This window comes from Hyla sarda, chromosome 1 (assembly GCF_029499605.1).
Source record: "Hyla sarda isolate aHylSar1 chromosome 1, aHylSar1.hap1, whole genome shotgun sequence".
Lineage (NCBI taxonomy): Eukaryota > Metazoa > Chordata > Amphibia > Anura > Hylidae > Hyla > Hyla sarda.
Genome location: NC_079189.1, coordinates 232,361,867 through 232,379,483, shown reverse-complemented (window position 1 = coordinate 232,379,483; position 17,617 = coordinate 232,361,867). Strand labels below are relative to the sequence as shown.

General features: G+C 41.1%; 1 protein-coding gene across 1 annotated transcript in view; it reads left to right on the top strand.

Annotated features, from left to right (window-relative positions):
- The first annotated feature begins 10,699 nt into the window (after positions 1–10,699).
- Positions 10,700–17,617, top strand: part of FGF5 (fibroblast growth factor 5) — an 83,475-nt gene continuing 76,557 nt past the window's right edge. Inside the window, exon 1 of the mRNA XM_056568943.1 lies at positions 10,700–11,812. Coding sequence (XP_056424918.1) covers positions 11,503–11,812 — 310 coding nt within the window. The 5' untranslated portion in view covers positions 10,700–11,502. The remainder of the gene's footprint in view (positions 11,813–17,617) is intronic.

Below are 17,617 nucleotides of genomic sequence, written 5' to 3'. Positions count from 1 at the left end.
AGCAATGTGTTACTTAGTAAGTCATAGTGATTACCATCTCTAGCATAAATGTGAATGGTTTAAACGCACCCCATAAACGATCATACCTTTGGAGGGAGGCCCAACAATTGGGCTGTGATGTTTTATGCGCCCAAGAGACGCATTTACTGGCTAAAGATGCATTCAGGATTAAACACCCGGCTTACCAACATATTTTCCACTCTCATTATAGCTCGAAGTCCAGAGGAGTTATGATCGCAATCAAAAACACTGTCTCCTTTGTATTGAGAGATGTCACCGCTGATCCGCAGGGCCGGTACGTAATCTTACGCTGCTCCATCAACGCCAAGCAACTAACAATCCTCTCTGTGTACGCGCCTAATGTGGGCCAACTCCTCTTCATTGGCCGCCTACTCAGACGGGCCCGCAAAAACGTTTGGGGTTCACTACTCATATGTGGGGACTTTAACATTACAGCTGACCCCTCCATAGACTCTACTTCACTCTCTCGCTTACATTATCCCTCCCTTTCCACTTTCCTATGGGAACATGAAATGTACGACATTTGGAGGATTCATCACACTACAGAGAGGGCATACACTTTTCTCTCCGGTGTTCATAACACCTACTCTAGGATAGATATGTTTTTAGTTGACAGGAACATACTACCCCACGCTGTGTCTTCCAGTATTGACACTATCAAGTGGTCGGATCACGCCGCTACATCACTCCAACTGACTGACACTATTTCTTCCCCCCCTTCTTACTCTTGGCGAAGCAACCCATTTATATGGTCAAACCCGACGTACGCCACTCAACTAGCAACTGACTGAATACTTTACCCTCAACAAGGTTTCCACGGACGACCATGTCTTACTTTGGAACTGCCACAAGGCAGTGATCAGAGGCTGCTGTATCAAATACGGTGCCCTCCTGAAAAAACAACACTTAGAACAAGTGACAGACGCATTAGCTAAATTAAAACAGGCTGAGGAAATTAACCAAACCACCCCAACTGCCCAACATGCGGAAGAGGTGACAAAACACCGTAGAGATTTACGATGTTTGTTACTATCGCAAACATCGCAAACTACAAGCGACTTACTATTCTCAAAATAACAAAGCGGGCAAACTGATGGCTAATCGTTTCAAACAACGTCGGATTAAATCTAGAATCCCCTACCTGCTCCACCCCACCACAAATGAGAAGCTTTTCACCCCTCGAGACATAGCGAACGGATTTAAAAAGTTTTACGAACACTTATACAATCTACATACCTCAATCCCTACCCCACCGGATTTATCCACCGCCACTCAAAGATATCTTAACAGGCTACATCTCCCATCGTTGACACCACAACAACTCGAACAACTTAACAGCCCCCTGACTCTCTCCGAAGTATTAGACACCATCACCTCTCTCCCCTCTGATAAAGCCCCAGGTCCCGACGGGTTTGTAAACTCCTATTATAAAAAGTTTAAAGATTTACTAGCCCCTTACCTTTTGAAATTTTGTCAGACGGCCATAGATAGTAGTTCACTCCCCGCAGAGAACCTTCAAGCCACTATCATTACACTGCCAAAACCGGGAAAAACCCCTGATACGCCCCAAAACTTCCGCCCAATCTCTCTCCTTAACCAAGATGTTAAAATATTCCCCAAAATAATTGCTACCCGCCTTTCCCTGGTATTACCGTCACAAATCAACTTAGATCAAGCTGGTTTTGTTACTGGGCGCCAGGCTTCGGACAACACCAGACGTCTGTTGAATCTCATGTCACACTTGGAGCGTCGTGGCCTGCCCGCTTTGCTGGTGGCACTCGATGCTGAGAAGGCCTTCGATCGCCTTCGGTGGTCTTATGCATTCTCTGTCCTAGATAGCATGGGTTTTACTGGACCTATAGTTGGGGCTCTTTCCGCGTTATATTCCACTCCTTCTGCCCGAGTTTTTGCTAATGATTCCTTGTCTGACTCATTTCCGGTCTCAAATGGTTCCAGACAGGGATGCCCCCTGTCCCCTCTGCTCTACATACTGTCCATGGAACCGCTAGCACAGGCAATTCGCTCAAACCCTGCTGTCACCGGAATTAATACGACTGGTGGGCCACATATTATTACGCTTTATGCGGATGATGTGATCTTGACCCTTACTGAACCTCTTGTCTCATTGCCGACGGTGATGGACAGTATCAAAGAGTTTTGCTCCCTTTCTTACTATCAGCTTAATGAAACCAAAACTCAGGCCCTCCCGGTTAACTTGCCCCCAGGTACTTTAAAATATCTGAAACAAAATTACCAGTTTGACTGGAGACCTGACCATTTGCAATACCTAGGTATTAAACTCACCTTCCCGCACAAATCATTGTATGCTGCTAACTATGAACCACTACTGGTAGGGTTGACCAAAGAGGTAGACAGGATGTCTAATTTTGACATATCGTGGGTGGGGACGATAGCGTCTTTCAAGATGTTTTTACTTCCCAAGTTCCTATATTTATTCCGTACCCTTCCCATCTCCCTTCCTTCCACCTTTTTTTCTAAAGCTAATTCTCTTCTAACATCTTTTATATGGGCTGGAGGTCACCCTAGGCTCTCCGCATCTATACTCACGAGAACTAAACCCAACGGAGGCCTGGGCTCACCTAACCTGCATTATTACTACATTGCCACTCTGGTTTCCATGCTAAGGCGTTGGTGGAGCGGCTCTGATGTACCCCCTTGGGTAGAAATTGAAAATTCTTCTGTGACATCCTTACAGGTTAAAGACCTCCTGTTTGTCCCATTCTGGCAGATTCCTACCCCAAATATTGTTAACCCATTGATTCAGGCCTCTTATGAAGCTTGGGTTACTTATATTACGATCACGAGTTCCTCAGGTCATGCCTTGCTGGAGGACATTCCGCTGTCTCTCCTGCAGATTACCATCCCTGGACTCGATGTGAGACGTTGGATTTCTCAGGGCATTACTTCACTGGGAGATATGCACACAGACCATACTCTTCAAACATTCCACCAACTATCTACTGCCTTCCATTTACCCAACACTGATTTTTACAAATACTTGCAGATACGCCACTTTATTACTAGCTTACAAATAACTACGGCCCCTAGGAATTACGGAGCGATCAAACAATTGATGTCTCCTCCGTGCAAGGGACTGAAACTTTGGTACAATGGTCTACTGCACTCACACCAATTTACTAAATCATACCCGATGAAACGATGGGAAAGAGACATGCGGGTAACTTTCTCCACGGAGGAATGGCAACACGCTCTTAAATCGGCACTTGCAGCCTTTCAGTGCTCCACACACTTAGAGTCGGCAATCAAAACCACTTTAAGGTGGTACTACACACCAGACAGATTGTCTCTGATGTACCCTGGGGTTTCACACCTATGTTGGAGGGGATGTGGGCTGAGAGGCTCCCTCTCTCATATTTTATCGGAGTGTCACACTATTGCCCCTTTTTGGTCCTCTTGCAAAGAATTATTGAAAGAGATATTGGGAATCGCCCCCCCATGGACGCAAGAATATGTACTTCTCTTTTTACGTTTACAAACACTCCCACGTCCCTTGAGGGACCTCTATTGTATTATCTGCATTCTAGCCAAAATAACTCTAGTTAGCAACTGGAAATCCACAAACGTACCTACCATTGCACAATTGATTGCCAAAATCAACACTACATACTCATATGAAAAAATCTTAGCCAGAGGAGCGGGTCGGTGTATACCATTTCAGAGGCGCTGGGAACGTTGGGCAGCTACGGAACACTGCATAGACATATAAACGGAAGTTAATCACAGATAGACTGTCATCTCATTCTTCCCTACCACACACTCACCCTTCAGCTAGGAACCTAGCAATCACTTGTAAATACAGGTTATTTGCTGGATGAGGCATTACGATATATGTTACTTACTTAATCCTGAAGAAGACACAAATCTAGTTGGTCAATCCTGCCTTACGGGCGTTGTTAACATGCTAGTCACTATTTGGCACTTGTTTTATTGTTCCTTGATGTTTGACACTGTTTGGATTCAAGTATAAGTTTGAATACCGCCTCATTTGAGGCTTATGTAACTAACTGACCATACTGTATTGTTCATTGAAAATTTTCAATAAAAAGTATTTAAAAAATAAATAAAAAAAAATAAAAAAAGTTTTCCACGGGAGTACCCCTTTTACCCCTTAAGGACCCGGTCTTTTTCCGTTTTTTCATTTTTCCTCCTTAATTTTAAAAAATCATAACTCTTAAAAATTTTCACCTAAAATTCTGTATGATGGCTTATTTTTTGCGTTACTAATTCTACTTTGTAATGACATTAGTCATTTTACCCAAAAATCTACGGTGAAACAGGAAAAAAAATCAATGTGCGACAAAATTGATGAAAAAACACTATTTTGTACGTTTTGGGGGCTTCTGTTTTTACGCAGTACATTTTTTGGCAAAAATGATGCCTTATCTTTATTCTGTAGGTCCATATGGTCAAAATGATACCCTACTTGTTTAGGTTTGATTTTGTATCACTTCAGAAAAAAATCATGAATACATGCAGTAAAATTTATATGTTTAAAATGGTCATCTTCTGACCCTTATAACTTTTTTATTTTTCTGTGTTCAGGGCACTATGAGGGCTCATTTTTTATGTCGTCATCTCAAGTGTTTAGCAGTACCATTTTTGTTCTGATCAGACTTTTTGATCACTTTTTATTCACTTTTTTGTGGTATAATAAGTGATCAAAAATACGCTATTTTGGACTCTGGAATTTTTTTGCGCGTACGCCATTGAACGAGTGGATAAAAAGCGGTATATTTTTATAATTCGGACATTTCCGCACGCGGCGATACTACATATGTTTATTTTTATTATTATTTACACTGTGTTTTTTTTTATTCTTGGAAATGCTGGGTGATTCAAACTTTTATTAGGGGAAGGGATAATTGAAAGGGTTAATGATTTTTTTACACTTTCTCATGCAATATTATAGCTCCTATAGGGGGCTATAACATTGCATTAACTGATCTTTTACACTGATTGATCTCTCTCCATAGGAATGGATCAATCAGTGTTTTCGGCGATTGAATGCTCAAGCCTGGATCTCAGGCTTGAAGCATTCATTCGGCGATTGGACAGCACAGGAGACGGTAAGAAGACCTTCCTCCTGTGCTACAGCTGTTCGGAATGCCGCGATTATACCGCGGCGATCCCGAACAGCTCCCTGAGCTAACCGGCAACTTTCACTTTCGTTTTTAGCTGCGCGGCTCAGCTTTGAGCGCGCGGCTAAAGGGTTAATAGCGCGCGGCACAGCGATCAGTGCAGCGCGCTATTAGAGGCGGGTCGCGACTTCACTAGGACGCCGGGCCCGCCACGATATGATGCGGGGTTACCATGTGACCCCGCGTTATATTGCAGGATCGGGACCCAGGACGTACCCATACATCCTGAGTCCTTTAGATGTTAACCCCTTGAGGACAAAGGGTGTACAGGTGCGCCTTTGCTCCCTGGTACTTAAGGACCAAGGGCGTACCTGGGGACCGGACCGGGTGACTGCTGATATCTATCAGCAGACACCCCGCCCAAATGCCCAGGGGGGTCGTAAGACCCCCCCCCATGTTGGCGATCGGTGCAAATCGCAAGTGAACTCACACTTGCGATTTGCGTGATTCCGGGTCATTATAGGTCTATGGTGAGCAGGTGACCCGGAATATAAGGGGGATCGCGGGTGTCTAAGGCACCTACAATCCCCCTGAAGAGATAGGAGTGAGGTGGCGGGGGTGCCACCCCTCCTATCCCTGCTATTGGTGGTCTAGACGCGACCACCAATAGCAGATCGGGGGTGGGGGGGGGCTAACTTTCGTTTTCCCCGTTCTGCCCACCCACAATAGGCGGGGCAGAACGGGGAAACGACAGAGGACTGGCGCCGGAGTCAACTTACCGATCTGTGGAGGCTGCGGGCGACGATCGGCGTCGGAGATCAGCAGGCAGCGATGTCGTGTAACAGGCTCCCTGGATCCGACGGAAGCCAGTAAGTTGCCTAACAAAATCTGGAGGGCTGCAGTCCGAGACCACTATATAGTGGTCTCTATACTGTAGCACTCCAGATTTTGCAAAACTACAACTCCCAGCATGCCCAGACAGCTGTTTGGGCATGCTGGGAGTTGTAGTTTTGCAACAGCTGGAGGGCTACAGTTTGAGACCACTATATGGTAGTCTCTGAACTATAGCCCTCCAGATGTTGCAAAACTACAACTCCTAACATGCCCACACAACTGTTTGCTGTCTGGGCATGCTGGGATTTGTAGTTTTGCAGCATCTGGAGGGCCACAGTTTGCAGTGGTCTCTATAATGTAGCTCTCCAGATGTTGCAAAACTGCAAATCCCAGCATGCTGTGAGTTGTAGTTGCGATCCCTCCAGCTGTTGCATAACTACATCTCCCAGCATGCCCTTCGGTGATCAGTACATGCTGGGAGTTGTAGTTTTGCAACAGCTGGAGGCACACTGGCTGGAAAATATTGAGTTAGATAACAAAACTTACTGAAGGTTTTCCAACCAGTGTGCCTCCAGCTGTTGCAAAAGTACAACTCCCAGCCTGCATGGTCTGTCAGTACATGATGGGAGTTGTAGTTTTGAAACAGCTGGAGGTTTGCCCCCCCCCCCCCCCCCATGTGAACGTACAGGTTACATTCACACGGGCAGGCTTACAGTAAGTTTTCTGCTTCAAGGATGAGCTGCAGCAAATTTTTCGCCGCAGCGCAAACTTCTAGCAGGGAACTCACTGTAAACCTCTGCCAGTGTGAATGTACCCTAAAAACACTACACTACACTACATTAGCACATAATAAAGGGTAAAACACTACATATACACCCCCTTACACTGTCCCCCTCAATAAAAATGAAAAACGTATTGTACAGCAGTATTTCCAAAACGGAGCCTCCAGCTGTTGCAAAACAACAACTCCCAGCATTTCTGGACAGCCACTGACTGTCCAGGCATGCTGGGAGTTTAGCAACAGCTGGAGGCACCCTGTTTGGGAATCACTGACGTAGAATATCCCTATGTCCACCCCTATGCAATCCCTAATTTAGTCCTCAAATGCGCATGGCGCTCTCTCACTTCGGAGCCCTGTCGTATTTCAAGGAAACAGTTTAGGGCCACATATCGGGTATCTCAGGAGAAATTACACTACAAATTTTGGGGGGCTTTTTATCCTTTTACCCCTAATGAAAAGGAAAAGTTGGGGTCTACACCAGCCTGTTAGTGTAAAAAGATAATTATTTACACTAACATGCTGGTGTTGCCCAAAAGACCCCCAAAATTTGTAATGCAATTTCTCCTGAGTACGGAAATACCCCATATGTGGGCGTAAAATGATCTGCGGGCGCACAACAAGGCTCAGGAGTGAGAGCGCACTATGTACATTTGATGCCTAAATTGGTGATTTGCACAGGGGTGGCTAATTTTACAGCGGTTCTGACATAAACGCAAAAAAATAAATATTGACATGTGACCCCATTTTGGAAACTACACTCCTCAAGAAATGTAACAAGGGGTAAAGCCTTAACACCCCACAGGTGTTTGACAAATTTTCGTTAAAGTTGGATGGGAAAATGAAAAAAAAAATTTTTTTTCACTAAAATGCTGGTGTTACCCTAAATTTTTCATTTTCACTAGGGAAAATAGGAAAAAAGCCCCCAAAATTTGTAACCCCATTTCTTCTGAGTAAGAAAATACCCCAAATGTGGATGTAAAGTGCTCGGTGGGCGAACTACAATGCTCAGAAGAGAGGGAGCGCCATTGTGATTTTGAAGAGAAAATGTGTCCGGAATTGAAGGCCACGTGTGTTTACAAAGCCCCCATAGTGCCAGAACAATGGACCCCCCCAACATGTGACCCCATTTTGGAAACTACACCCCTCACGTAATGTAATAAGGGGTACAGTGAGCATTTACACCCCACAGGTGTCTGACAGATTTTTGGAACAGTGGTCCGTGAAAATGAAAAATTCATTTGCTCAGCCCACTGTTCCAAAGATCTGTCAAATGCCAGTGGGGTGTAAATACTCACTGCACCCCTTATTAAATTCTGTGAGGGGTGTAGTTTCCAAAATGGGGTCACATGTGGGGGAGTCCACTGTTCTGGCACCACGGGGGGCTTTGTAAACACACATGGCCACTGACTACCATTCCAAACAAATTCACTCTTCAAAAGCTCAATGGCGCTCCTCCTCTTCTGAGCATTGTAGTTCAACCACAGGGCACTTGACGTCCACAAATCGGGTATTTCCATACTCAGAAGAAATGGGGTTACAAATTTTGGGGGTATTTTCTGCTATTATCCCTGGCAAAAATGTGAAATTTGGGGGGGAACACACATTTTAGTGAAATTTTTTTTCTTACATATGCAAAAGTCTTGAAACCCCTGTGGGGTATTAAGGCTCACTTTATTCCTTGTTACGTTCCTCAAGGGGTCTAGTTTCCAAAATGGTATGCCATGTGTTTTTTTTTTTTTTTTGCTGTTCTGGCACCATAGGGGCTTCCTAAATGCGACATGCCCCCCGACCAAAATTTGCTCTCAAAAAGCCAAATATGACTCCTTCTCTTCTGAGCATTGTAGTTCGCCCGTAGTGCACTTCAGGTCAACGTATGGGGTACCTCCATACTCAGAAGAGATGTGGTTACAAATTTTGGGGGGTATTTTCTGATTAACCCTTGCAAAAATGGTAAATTTGGGGGGAAACACACATTTTAGTGAAATTTTTTTTTACATATTCAAAAGTCGTGAAACACCTTTGGGGTATTAAGGCTCACTTAATTCCTCGTTACATTCCTCAAGGGGTCTAGTTTCCAAAATGGTATGCCATGTGTTTTTTCTTTGCTGTTCTGGCACCATAGCGGCTTCCTAAATGCAACATGCCCCCCAAAAACCATTTCAGAAAAACGTACTCTCCAAAATCCCCATGTCGCTCCTTCGCTTCTGAGCCCTCTACTACGCCCGCCGGACACTTTACATAGACATATGAGGTATGTGCTTACTCCAGAGAAATTGGGCTACAAATACAAGTATACATTTTATCCTTTTACCTCTTGTAAAAATGATAAAAATGGGGTCTACAAGAACATGCAATTTTCTCCTTCACTTTGCTGCTATTCCTGTGAAACACCTAAAGGGTTAAAACGCTGACTGAACGTCATTTTGAATACTTTGGGGGAGGGGGGGTGCAGTTTTTATAATGGGGTATTTTATGGGGTATTTCTAAGATGAAGACTCTTCAAATCCACTTCAAACCTGAACTGGTCCCTGAAAAATTCTGAGTTTGAAAATTTTGTGAAAAATTGGAAAATTGCTGCTGAACTTTGAAGCCCTCTGGTGTCTTCCAAAAGTAAAAACTTGTCAATTTTATGATGCAAACATAAAGTAGACATATTTTATATGTGAATCAAAATTTTTTGGGGGGGAATATCCATTTTCCTTACAAAGCAGAGAGCTTCAAAGTTAGAAAAAATTCAAATTTCAAATTTTTTCATCAAATTTTGGGATTTTTCACCAAGAAAGGATGCAAGTTACCACAAAAATTTACCACCACATTAAAGTAGAATATGTCGCGAAAAAACAATCTCAGAATCAGATTGATAACTAAAAGCATTCCAGAGTTATTAATGTTTAAAGTGACAGTGGTCAGATGTTCCAAAAACGCTCTGGTCCTAAGGTGTAAAATGGCCTGGTCCTTAAGGGGTTAAGCTAATATTTCTGCAAATTTCTTGATCAATCACAAGTTTAAGGTCATTTAATATATCAAGATTTCTGCAGTCCTGATGTCCATATGACAGCATATGTTTGCGGGAATATTCCTTTAAGCAATATTCTTAGAAGAAAAGACCCTTTAGGAAACAGTTCTACAAGTTGCTTGATCAAACGTAAGAATTAGGTAATTGAATAAATATTTAGATTTACACAGTCCAGAGATATATGGGAGAAGATTTTAGAGAAAATCCCTTTAAACAACATCCCTTTTCACGCAATAGTTCTGATTATCATTAAATAAAGTCATTTGATAAATATTTTCAAGATTTATGCAATCCTGAGATCTATGTGACAAGATATTTTTAAGCCTTCTAAGCAACAATTCTGAGAATCGCTTGATCAAAGAATAAATGTATCCATTTTATTATTAGTTTGTTTTTACACAGTATTTATGATGCATTTTAAATATTATCTGTCACAATATTGAGAGATATTTTTAAATTTTGTATTGAAGACTTTATTTTTTAGAGAAGTGGATTCTTTACTTTCAGGTTTCTCAAAGTGGTACTCCACTGCCCCAGCGTCCGGAACATTGCTGGGTGTGGGCTGCAGGGGTTGTGATGACATGGCCACGCCCCTCGTGATGTCACACCACGCCCCCTTAATGCAAGTCTATGTCTGACACGCCCCCTCCCATAGACTTGCATTGAGGGGCGTGGCATGTCATCACAAGGGGTGTGGTCGCGACGTCACGACCTCCGCAACCCCTAAATGTTCTGGATGCTGGGGCAGTTGAGTACCCCTTTAAGGATGAGTCCTGTGTGATTTGTCATCAATCATTCATCGTGGTCCTTCACATGGCTCCCAATCTGCTCAGAGAATTGGCTGCACCTCATTCGTTCTGCACATTACAAGGATGAACAGAGACCTGGGATGTTTCTACACAGATGAGTGGACAATAAACGGTGACACAGACGTGATATGCAGGTACACAGTATAAGTAGCCTATAAAATGACTTTAATGTTTAGAAAGAAAAATGTTAACAATGCAGACATAGTATTAAGGTCTGCTGCTCCATAGGATATATTAATATGTGTGTGTTGTTTCCTACAAGCTAAGGGATGACTGACAGTTCTATGATTAAGACAAGTAGAACCAGACAAAAAAACAAGGAAGGCATGAACAGTATTCTACCCTTTTTCTACCCTTTTTCAGGGGACCTAAGGACAGCATTTGATAGGATGTTTGAGTATCAGCTTGCCCCCATTGATCACTAAAGGTATGGTAATGCACATCAGTGAGCAGCGCCCTCCCCAGGGAATCTGCAGGAAGCCACCACTTCTGCTGTGGATTTTGGATTCGCCCACATTTTCTTTCTGGTGAGATGGAAGACATCTGTGTCCAGCTGGGATCCCCCCCACATGTGATCTATGGACTTTCTCCAATCCCCAAAGGGTGGCACTGTACCCACCACAGTACTGCTAACAGATCCAACTTGAAGGAGACTTTTTACTTCTTAGAAGACCTCTACCAGGAGAGCATGACAGCAGCATTGCCTTCCTGATCTGGGGTGTGCTGCAGGAAGGCATTCTTGCTGTGAGCTCACCAGTGTTATAAATATCTCTAGCAGTGCCAGTGCTCAGGTTAGCAGTGAGCCATGCCTACCATCTCCACACGCAAACACCAGGCTACAGCCACCGACTGACACATTGGCAGCTGCTGCAGGAGCCACTGGGGCAGCAAAATGCACTTGGGATATTTCCTATTGAAAGAATGAGATTTCCTTCACTGTGTTTTGTCACATTATTCTTCCTCTCCACATCCCACCTCTGGACAGCACTGTTAGCAGCTTCCAAGCAGAAAAAATCCAAGGTGCAGCTCCTGAAGGGCTCCAGTAATCATATAACAAGTGCAGTAGCCTCCTCTGCTTCCTTACCCTCCTTGGGATCAGAGATCAGTGGGTCCCAGTGGAGCACAGCCGGGCGCAGGACTGGTAGCTTGTATTGCAGAGTGGGCATCGGATTCCACCTTCAGATTCACCCGGATGGCAAAGTCAACGGCTCACACGAGGCTAATCATTTAAGTAAGTTGGTTCTGTTCATTCTATTTCCCAGCATGTAGATGAGAAATGTTAGCACAGATGTGCTTTCCTCCAGCACAAGTAACACGCACTGAACCATGCTGTTCTGTTTATCTGTCCTGCCTCTCTGGCAGTACCACCTTTCCTCAAGGAAATCCGACTTCTCATTATTCAGGGGTCACTGAAATACATTGCTAAACACTTAATATATTAGATACAATCCAGGCAGATAGACAGACTATTAGACGTGTGTATGTAACCGGTAACTATTGCATGTCTGCGCATCAGACTTATTTATAGAAAAAGATCTCTGCTTGTCTTGTTTTTTACACTCAGGCACACTACTGCTCAAAGAAATTGATCCAAGCTAATAACACCGTACACAGTATTCGATAGAAAAGGTGTGATAGGTGGAATGTCTTATTATGTAACAGTGATTGAAAATATGTTGTAATGAATTCTATACTGATAACAGCGAATGTATAACAGTAATCCATATGAATTCATCATTATATTAGGACTGTACTCAATACTCAATATTTATTATCATTATTTTTATTTATTATTTTGGAAAAAAATTAATCGGCTTAGGATAAATAGAAGAGAAGGCATGAAGTGTTCCATAAGATTTCCTTGTAGACAGAAAGTTTAAAAGCCTCTTATGAATTATTAAAACCTGGTTTCCTTACAAACATAATCATCTAACACAGCAGACAATGCACATTACATCCTTCATTGCACTTGTGAGGTCCTTAAGAGACTGACCTGAGCCATCACTATACCTATGTACAGTATACATACAGGCTCTTTCTCTCCTTCCATATCTCTCTTTCTAGTATTCTATTTTTCATATATCAAATAGTGTATACATTGGTATCCATAAAGTGTAAACTCCCTGAATGTAACACCTCTTGATGTTTACTTAGTACTCCAGACAAGTCAGCTATATATACTGTATATCAATAATTATTTTACATCAGCACTGCAGACTTTATCAGAGTCTTATAATTCTTCCACACTTCAGTAGGTAGCTCAGCATGATGGATTCTACCTTGTGAGACTGAAATGCAGGATTTTTTTTTTTCGAATGGATTAGAAGCCTTTGAAACTGATGTTTTATTCAGTCCAAATAAAAAGGAATTATCCAGTTGTCAGGACAATCTAAAATGAGTTTTACTGAAGAACTTACAGGTAGAAGTATTTTAATCCATGAGACTGTAATGCATAATTCTATATTCTATGAAGTTGTTAGGAACTATTGCTGTACTCAAATGATATGCTATGGAATGAAACTGCTCAAAACTTTAATATATCTTCTTTTCACATATTTATTTATTGAAATATAAAAGAACAAATTATATATGTATATATATTTTTTTTTTAAGTTCAAAAAGTGAACACGTGACCTTAAAAAAATTTAGTAAAAAGGTGAAGTTTTAATCTAGAGGTTTAGAAGTTTTCATTATTAATTAATTCATTCATTCATGTATTTATTTATTTAATTTGAAACCTCACACAACCATGTATAGGCAAAACAAAAACAAAAAAATCACAAAATAACACACTAAATTATGAAATAAAACACTAAATTGTTGCCATTAGGCTTAATATATATGAAATATAACAAAAGAATTTCATAATAGACTGAACATTAGTTAAATCTAAATAGAAGATTGCACATATCTGTGACATTAAATACGACCTTGTTTGGAAAGGCAGCATATGACCTTCAATATTTACTTGAATACATAGGGGATATTTGTCCAGAGCTGCAAACTGGAATAAATCATCATTTTTAGGGGATGTACATACAGGCATTTTTGCTGTATTTTTTTTAGCTTGTTTGGTTTAAAATAGCTTATCACGACATATCATTAGACAGATCGTATTCATTTCTAGAGGAGAAACTTCTGCCAAAGTACATCTGTTTGCAGTAATGAAAAGACATAGTACAAAGTTTGTTAGAAGTTTAGAAAGTAACACGCGTCCTCCAACTTGTAACCTATAAAGAACACACAGACGCAAACAGAAAGGAAATAGTCATGTCCAGCTGCAGACCCATGAACAGGACAAAGCTACAAAGGTCATTGTGTAGAAGATTTAAGAAAAGATTCCCTAATCAAACTGTAATAATAATTTTCTATTTCAATTACAAAAAACATACAAATATTACATTTAAGTGAATGTCTTGGCACATTAATGACTTTTTGTATCTTAAAATTTAACTGCTGAGACCAAACTAGGTGAACAGCACGCATAAAGTGACTAGAAAAAAGTCTATCCCTGTATTCCTTGCTTTATCTCAAATGCCTTCAAATTTAGACCTATACAAGGGGAGAAAATACACATGGTTTGAGCTTCTTCAGATACCTTTACATGCATATTAAAGGTTAACAGATCTTTTTATAAGCTGCACTTTAGGCCTGATTTAACTATTATGATAAACTTGCACTATTGACACTGGTGGGGGACATTATTTTGGACTGAAGTAGTGACTGATGTGTTTGACAGGACTCTGAAACATAGGGACTTGTGTGTATGTCAATGAAACAATGTTGGGAATTTAGGACCTCTACTTAACAGGTGCATTTCACTAAATTACATGGACTGCACAGACGCACGGCCACACGGTAGGCTTCGTCTTGGGGGAGAAATCTGTGTTCCGACAAGAACACACAGGGAGAGGGTGTAGTACGAATAATATGTGACAGTACAGAATTAGAACCATAATAACACTGGTGCCCAGCCTTAACAAATGTGAAGCTAAGATTTTTTTTCTTTTGGTAAAGCATTCAATTTAACAATTGTAACAATTACATTAATAGCATTACTAGAATTGTGTATTATTATTTTATCAAGGCAGACGTGTGACATTGGCATTTTTCCCATTCTGTTGGAATGTTTCCGGTTTCTTGATAGCAGGAATGACAGTCTACAGCACGATTTGTGTTATCAAAATACTGAAACCCCAAAGGCAAAGTGATAGACCCCATTATGAGTGAATGTAATTCTGCAGGGTCCATTTAAAAAATGATCCTTCATGGCTGCCATGGCTTTATAATGAATAGCAGCAATAATGCCTTCTTGTAGTCTCCTACACTGTAGTAATGGGAGCCGGTTGACATCCAATAATGACAACCTCTTCAACAATCGCAAGATTTATATAGAGCTTAATATAAGTACTTACTATATGTCTAGAAGTGTTTCACAGAAATGAAGGGGATTTAAAGGAACAAGGAGCTATGTCAATATCATAATCAATGCTAAAACCTTATTTTTGTTACATAATGGTAAGCCAAAGGGCAAATGTAGAGTACCATATTTGGTTCAGTTCTGGTGCTTCCTGTGATAATAATAGTTAATTTATGATGTTATTATAGCCAATAGTAGGAATGAAAGACACATGTTGAAGCCATCTTATTTTTATTGTCTACACCATCAGCCAAGTGCAACTTCCCAAGCCTCCACTCCTGACAGATTCACTACACGAGATCTTGCAGGGAGCCAGCAGCATCTGGGTATACACATTTATTGTTGGAACACATAATACACTGTTTTCTGGACACGCTGAACAGCTTTGAGAATCTGTGATCCTGTTCTGCATGGCCTTTTGTATAATAAACACAAATAAAACAAGTCCCCATGGTGCCTTTTGGCTGGGAATGAGCATTTAATATAGTGTGCGCTCAGCTAATACCTCAACTTGGCTTTCATACTGAATTTTCAGCACACACTATGCGCACTTCCAAGGTTGGCTTCTTCTCTTCCACAGCTCTACGTCTCTAAACTAGTCTGTAGGAATAGTGTACCAAATTATATAATGCTGTCCCCTGGGTCAAAACTCCCCACTAGTTATTATATTGATCAGAGGGCCGTTATTACTTATTATTACATTATGATAAGGATTACTACAAGTACCGTAATTACATGGAAGATACAATGGAATTACTACTAGACATACATTGTAGCTTTAGAAGGAAAAAAACTATAATAATTACAACTTTGTTTATAATCTATCTGTTTGTAATAAAATGTATTATATCTCAGCTGACATTTTGTAAAATAGATATAAGATGGATGGACATATAGGTTTTCATAGAAATGTATGTAAATTGTTTACATTCACATTTATATTTTTTTATGGAGATCTTATGGGATTTTTTCCAATAGCATATTCTAATCGATCAGTTTGTTACCATTTTTAGCCCCTAAAACTTAGTGGGATGGATTGAAAAATACATGTTTTACTTTTGTATAATTCCCATGTGCATATTTGTTTCATATTTATACATCCGCATTTTAGCAAAAAAAAAAAAAAAAAGAAAGAAAGAAGTTTAACAAAGAACAGATGAAATACGGATGAGAAATGGCAATGCATGGAATACAGAAAACAATATCCAGAGCAAAAAAGAAAACACCATGAAATAAAAAACAGAACAAATTCTAATAGTTATGAGCCTGCTGTATTCATAAAAGGTGTGCGCCCCTCTCTCCGGTGACTGACATGTAGCTGTGCATGCATTTACAAAAGATCTGTAGATAAAGAACAACATGTGTAGAAATAATCCGGTTGCTCACACAACCCTGACTCAACAGTCCACAGTGTAGACAGTGACAGTATGAAGCAGAACCCCAAATGTGTCCAAAGAAAGTGAATAAAACCTACACATTTCCTTTCTTTTCTTTAGTGCCACTTCATCTACACATGTAAATTGCTGCATTTTTTCAGTGTTTCTATTTGCCAAATGGCACTACATTTATTTGCCCATTTGGCTACCAAGAGTAAAGTCCTAATGTATTTACAAATACATTTCCATTAGTATGAATTATATACAGTATAATCTCAATATTACATTTCATTGTAGCAGATCCTATAGCAAGCTCCTGCTCATATGCAGCTTAGGGTCTTTCATGAGCTTTAAAAAAGACACCACCTTCAACTTCATTCACGTTATTGCTGCCAATAAATTCAGACATTTTATCTGTGTTCTTTGTTCACAGGATCTGACTGTATAGAATAATGCTGTCAGCAGCCTAGAACAGAATGCTCTCTATAGAAAGACAGCAGGTATAAAAATGAAAGTAGGTCTTCAATGAAACCATATATCTTTCTTTCACAGCTCAAGAAATGTTGCATGCTAAATGCTGATTTATACCTTTTATATACATAAAGTATGAATAATAAAAAAGGTATAATCACATTTCTAATCTTTGCGCATGTTTATTCTCTATACAATATTTATTAGGCTAGCTTTTTTGGATAGTTTTTGAGCCAAAGCCATAAATCTATTCAAAAAGAATGGGACATTCCTTCCTACTGGATCAACTTCTGACTTTGGCTAAAAACTGCAGTGGCAGTATTCAAATAAATACCAGAAAAACCTGTGTGGAAACCTAGCCAAGGGTGCATTCACACCACGTTTTGTAGTGCCGGATCCGGCGGGGGGAGGGGCAAACCGGGCGCTTCCGTACCCCGGCCGGATCAGCCCGTGACTCCATTTACTTTAATGACCCGACCGGAGTCAAACGGTGACTCCGATCAGCTCAGTCTTGACCCGTATGCGGTTTCCTGACCGGACCTAAAACCGTAGTTTACTACGGTTTTAGGTCCGGTCCAAAACTGCATACGGGTCAAAACTGAGCCGACCGGAGTCACCGTAAAGTAAATGGAGTCACGGACTGATCCGGTCGGGGTATGGGAGCGCCCAGTTTGCCCCTCCACCCCTGCCGGATCCAGCACCTGTATGTACAAAACGTGGTGTGAATGCACCCTAACACAACTGTTTTTCTGTCTGTTTTGCCCATTTT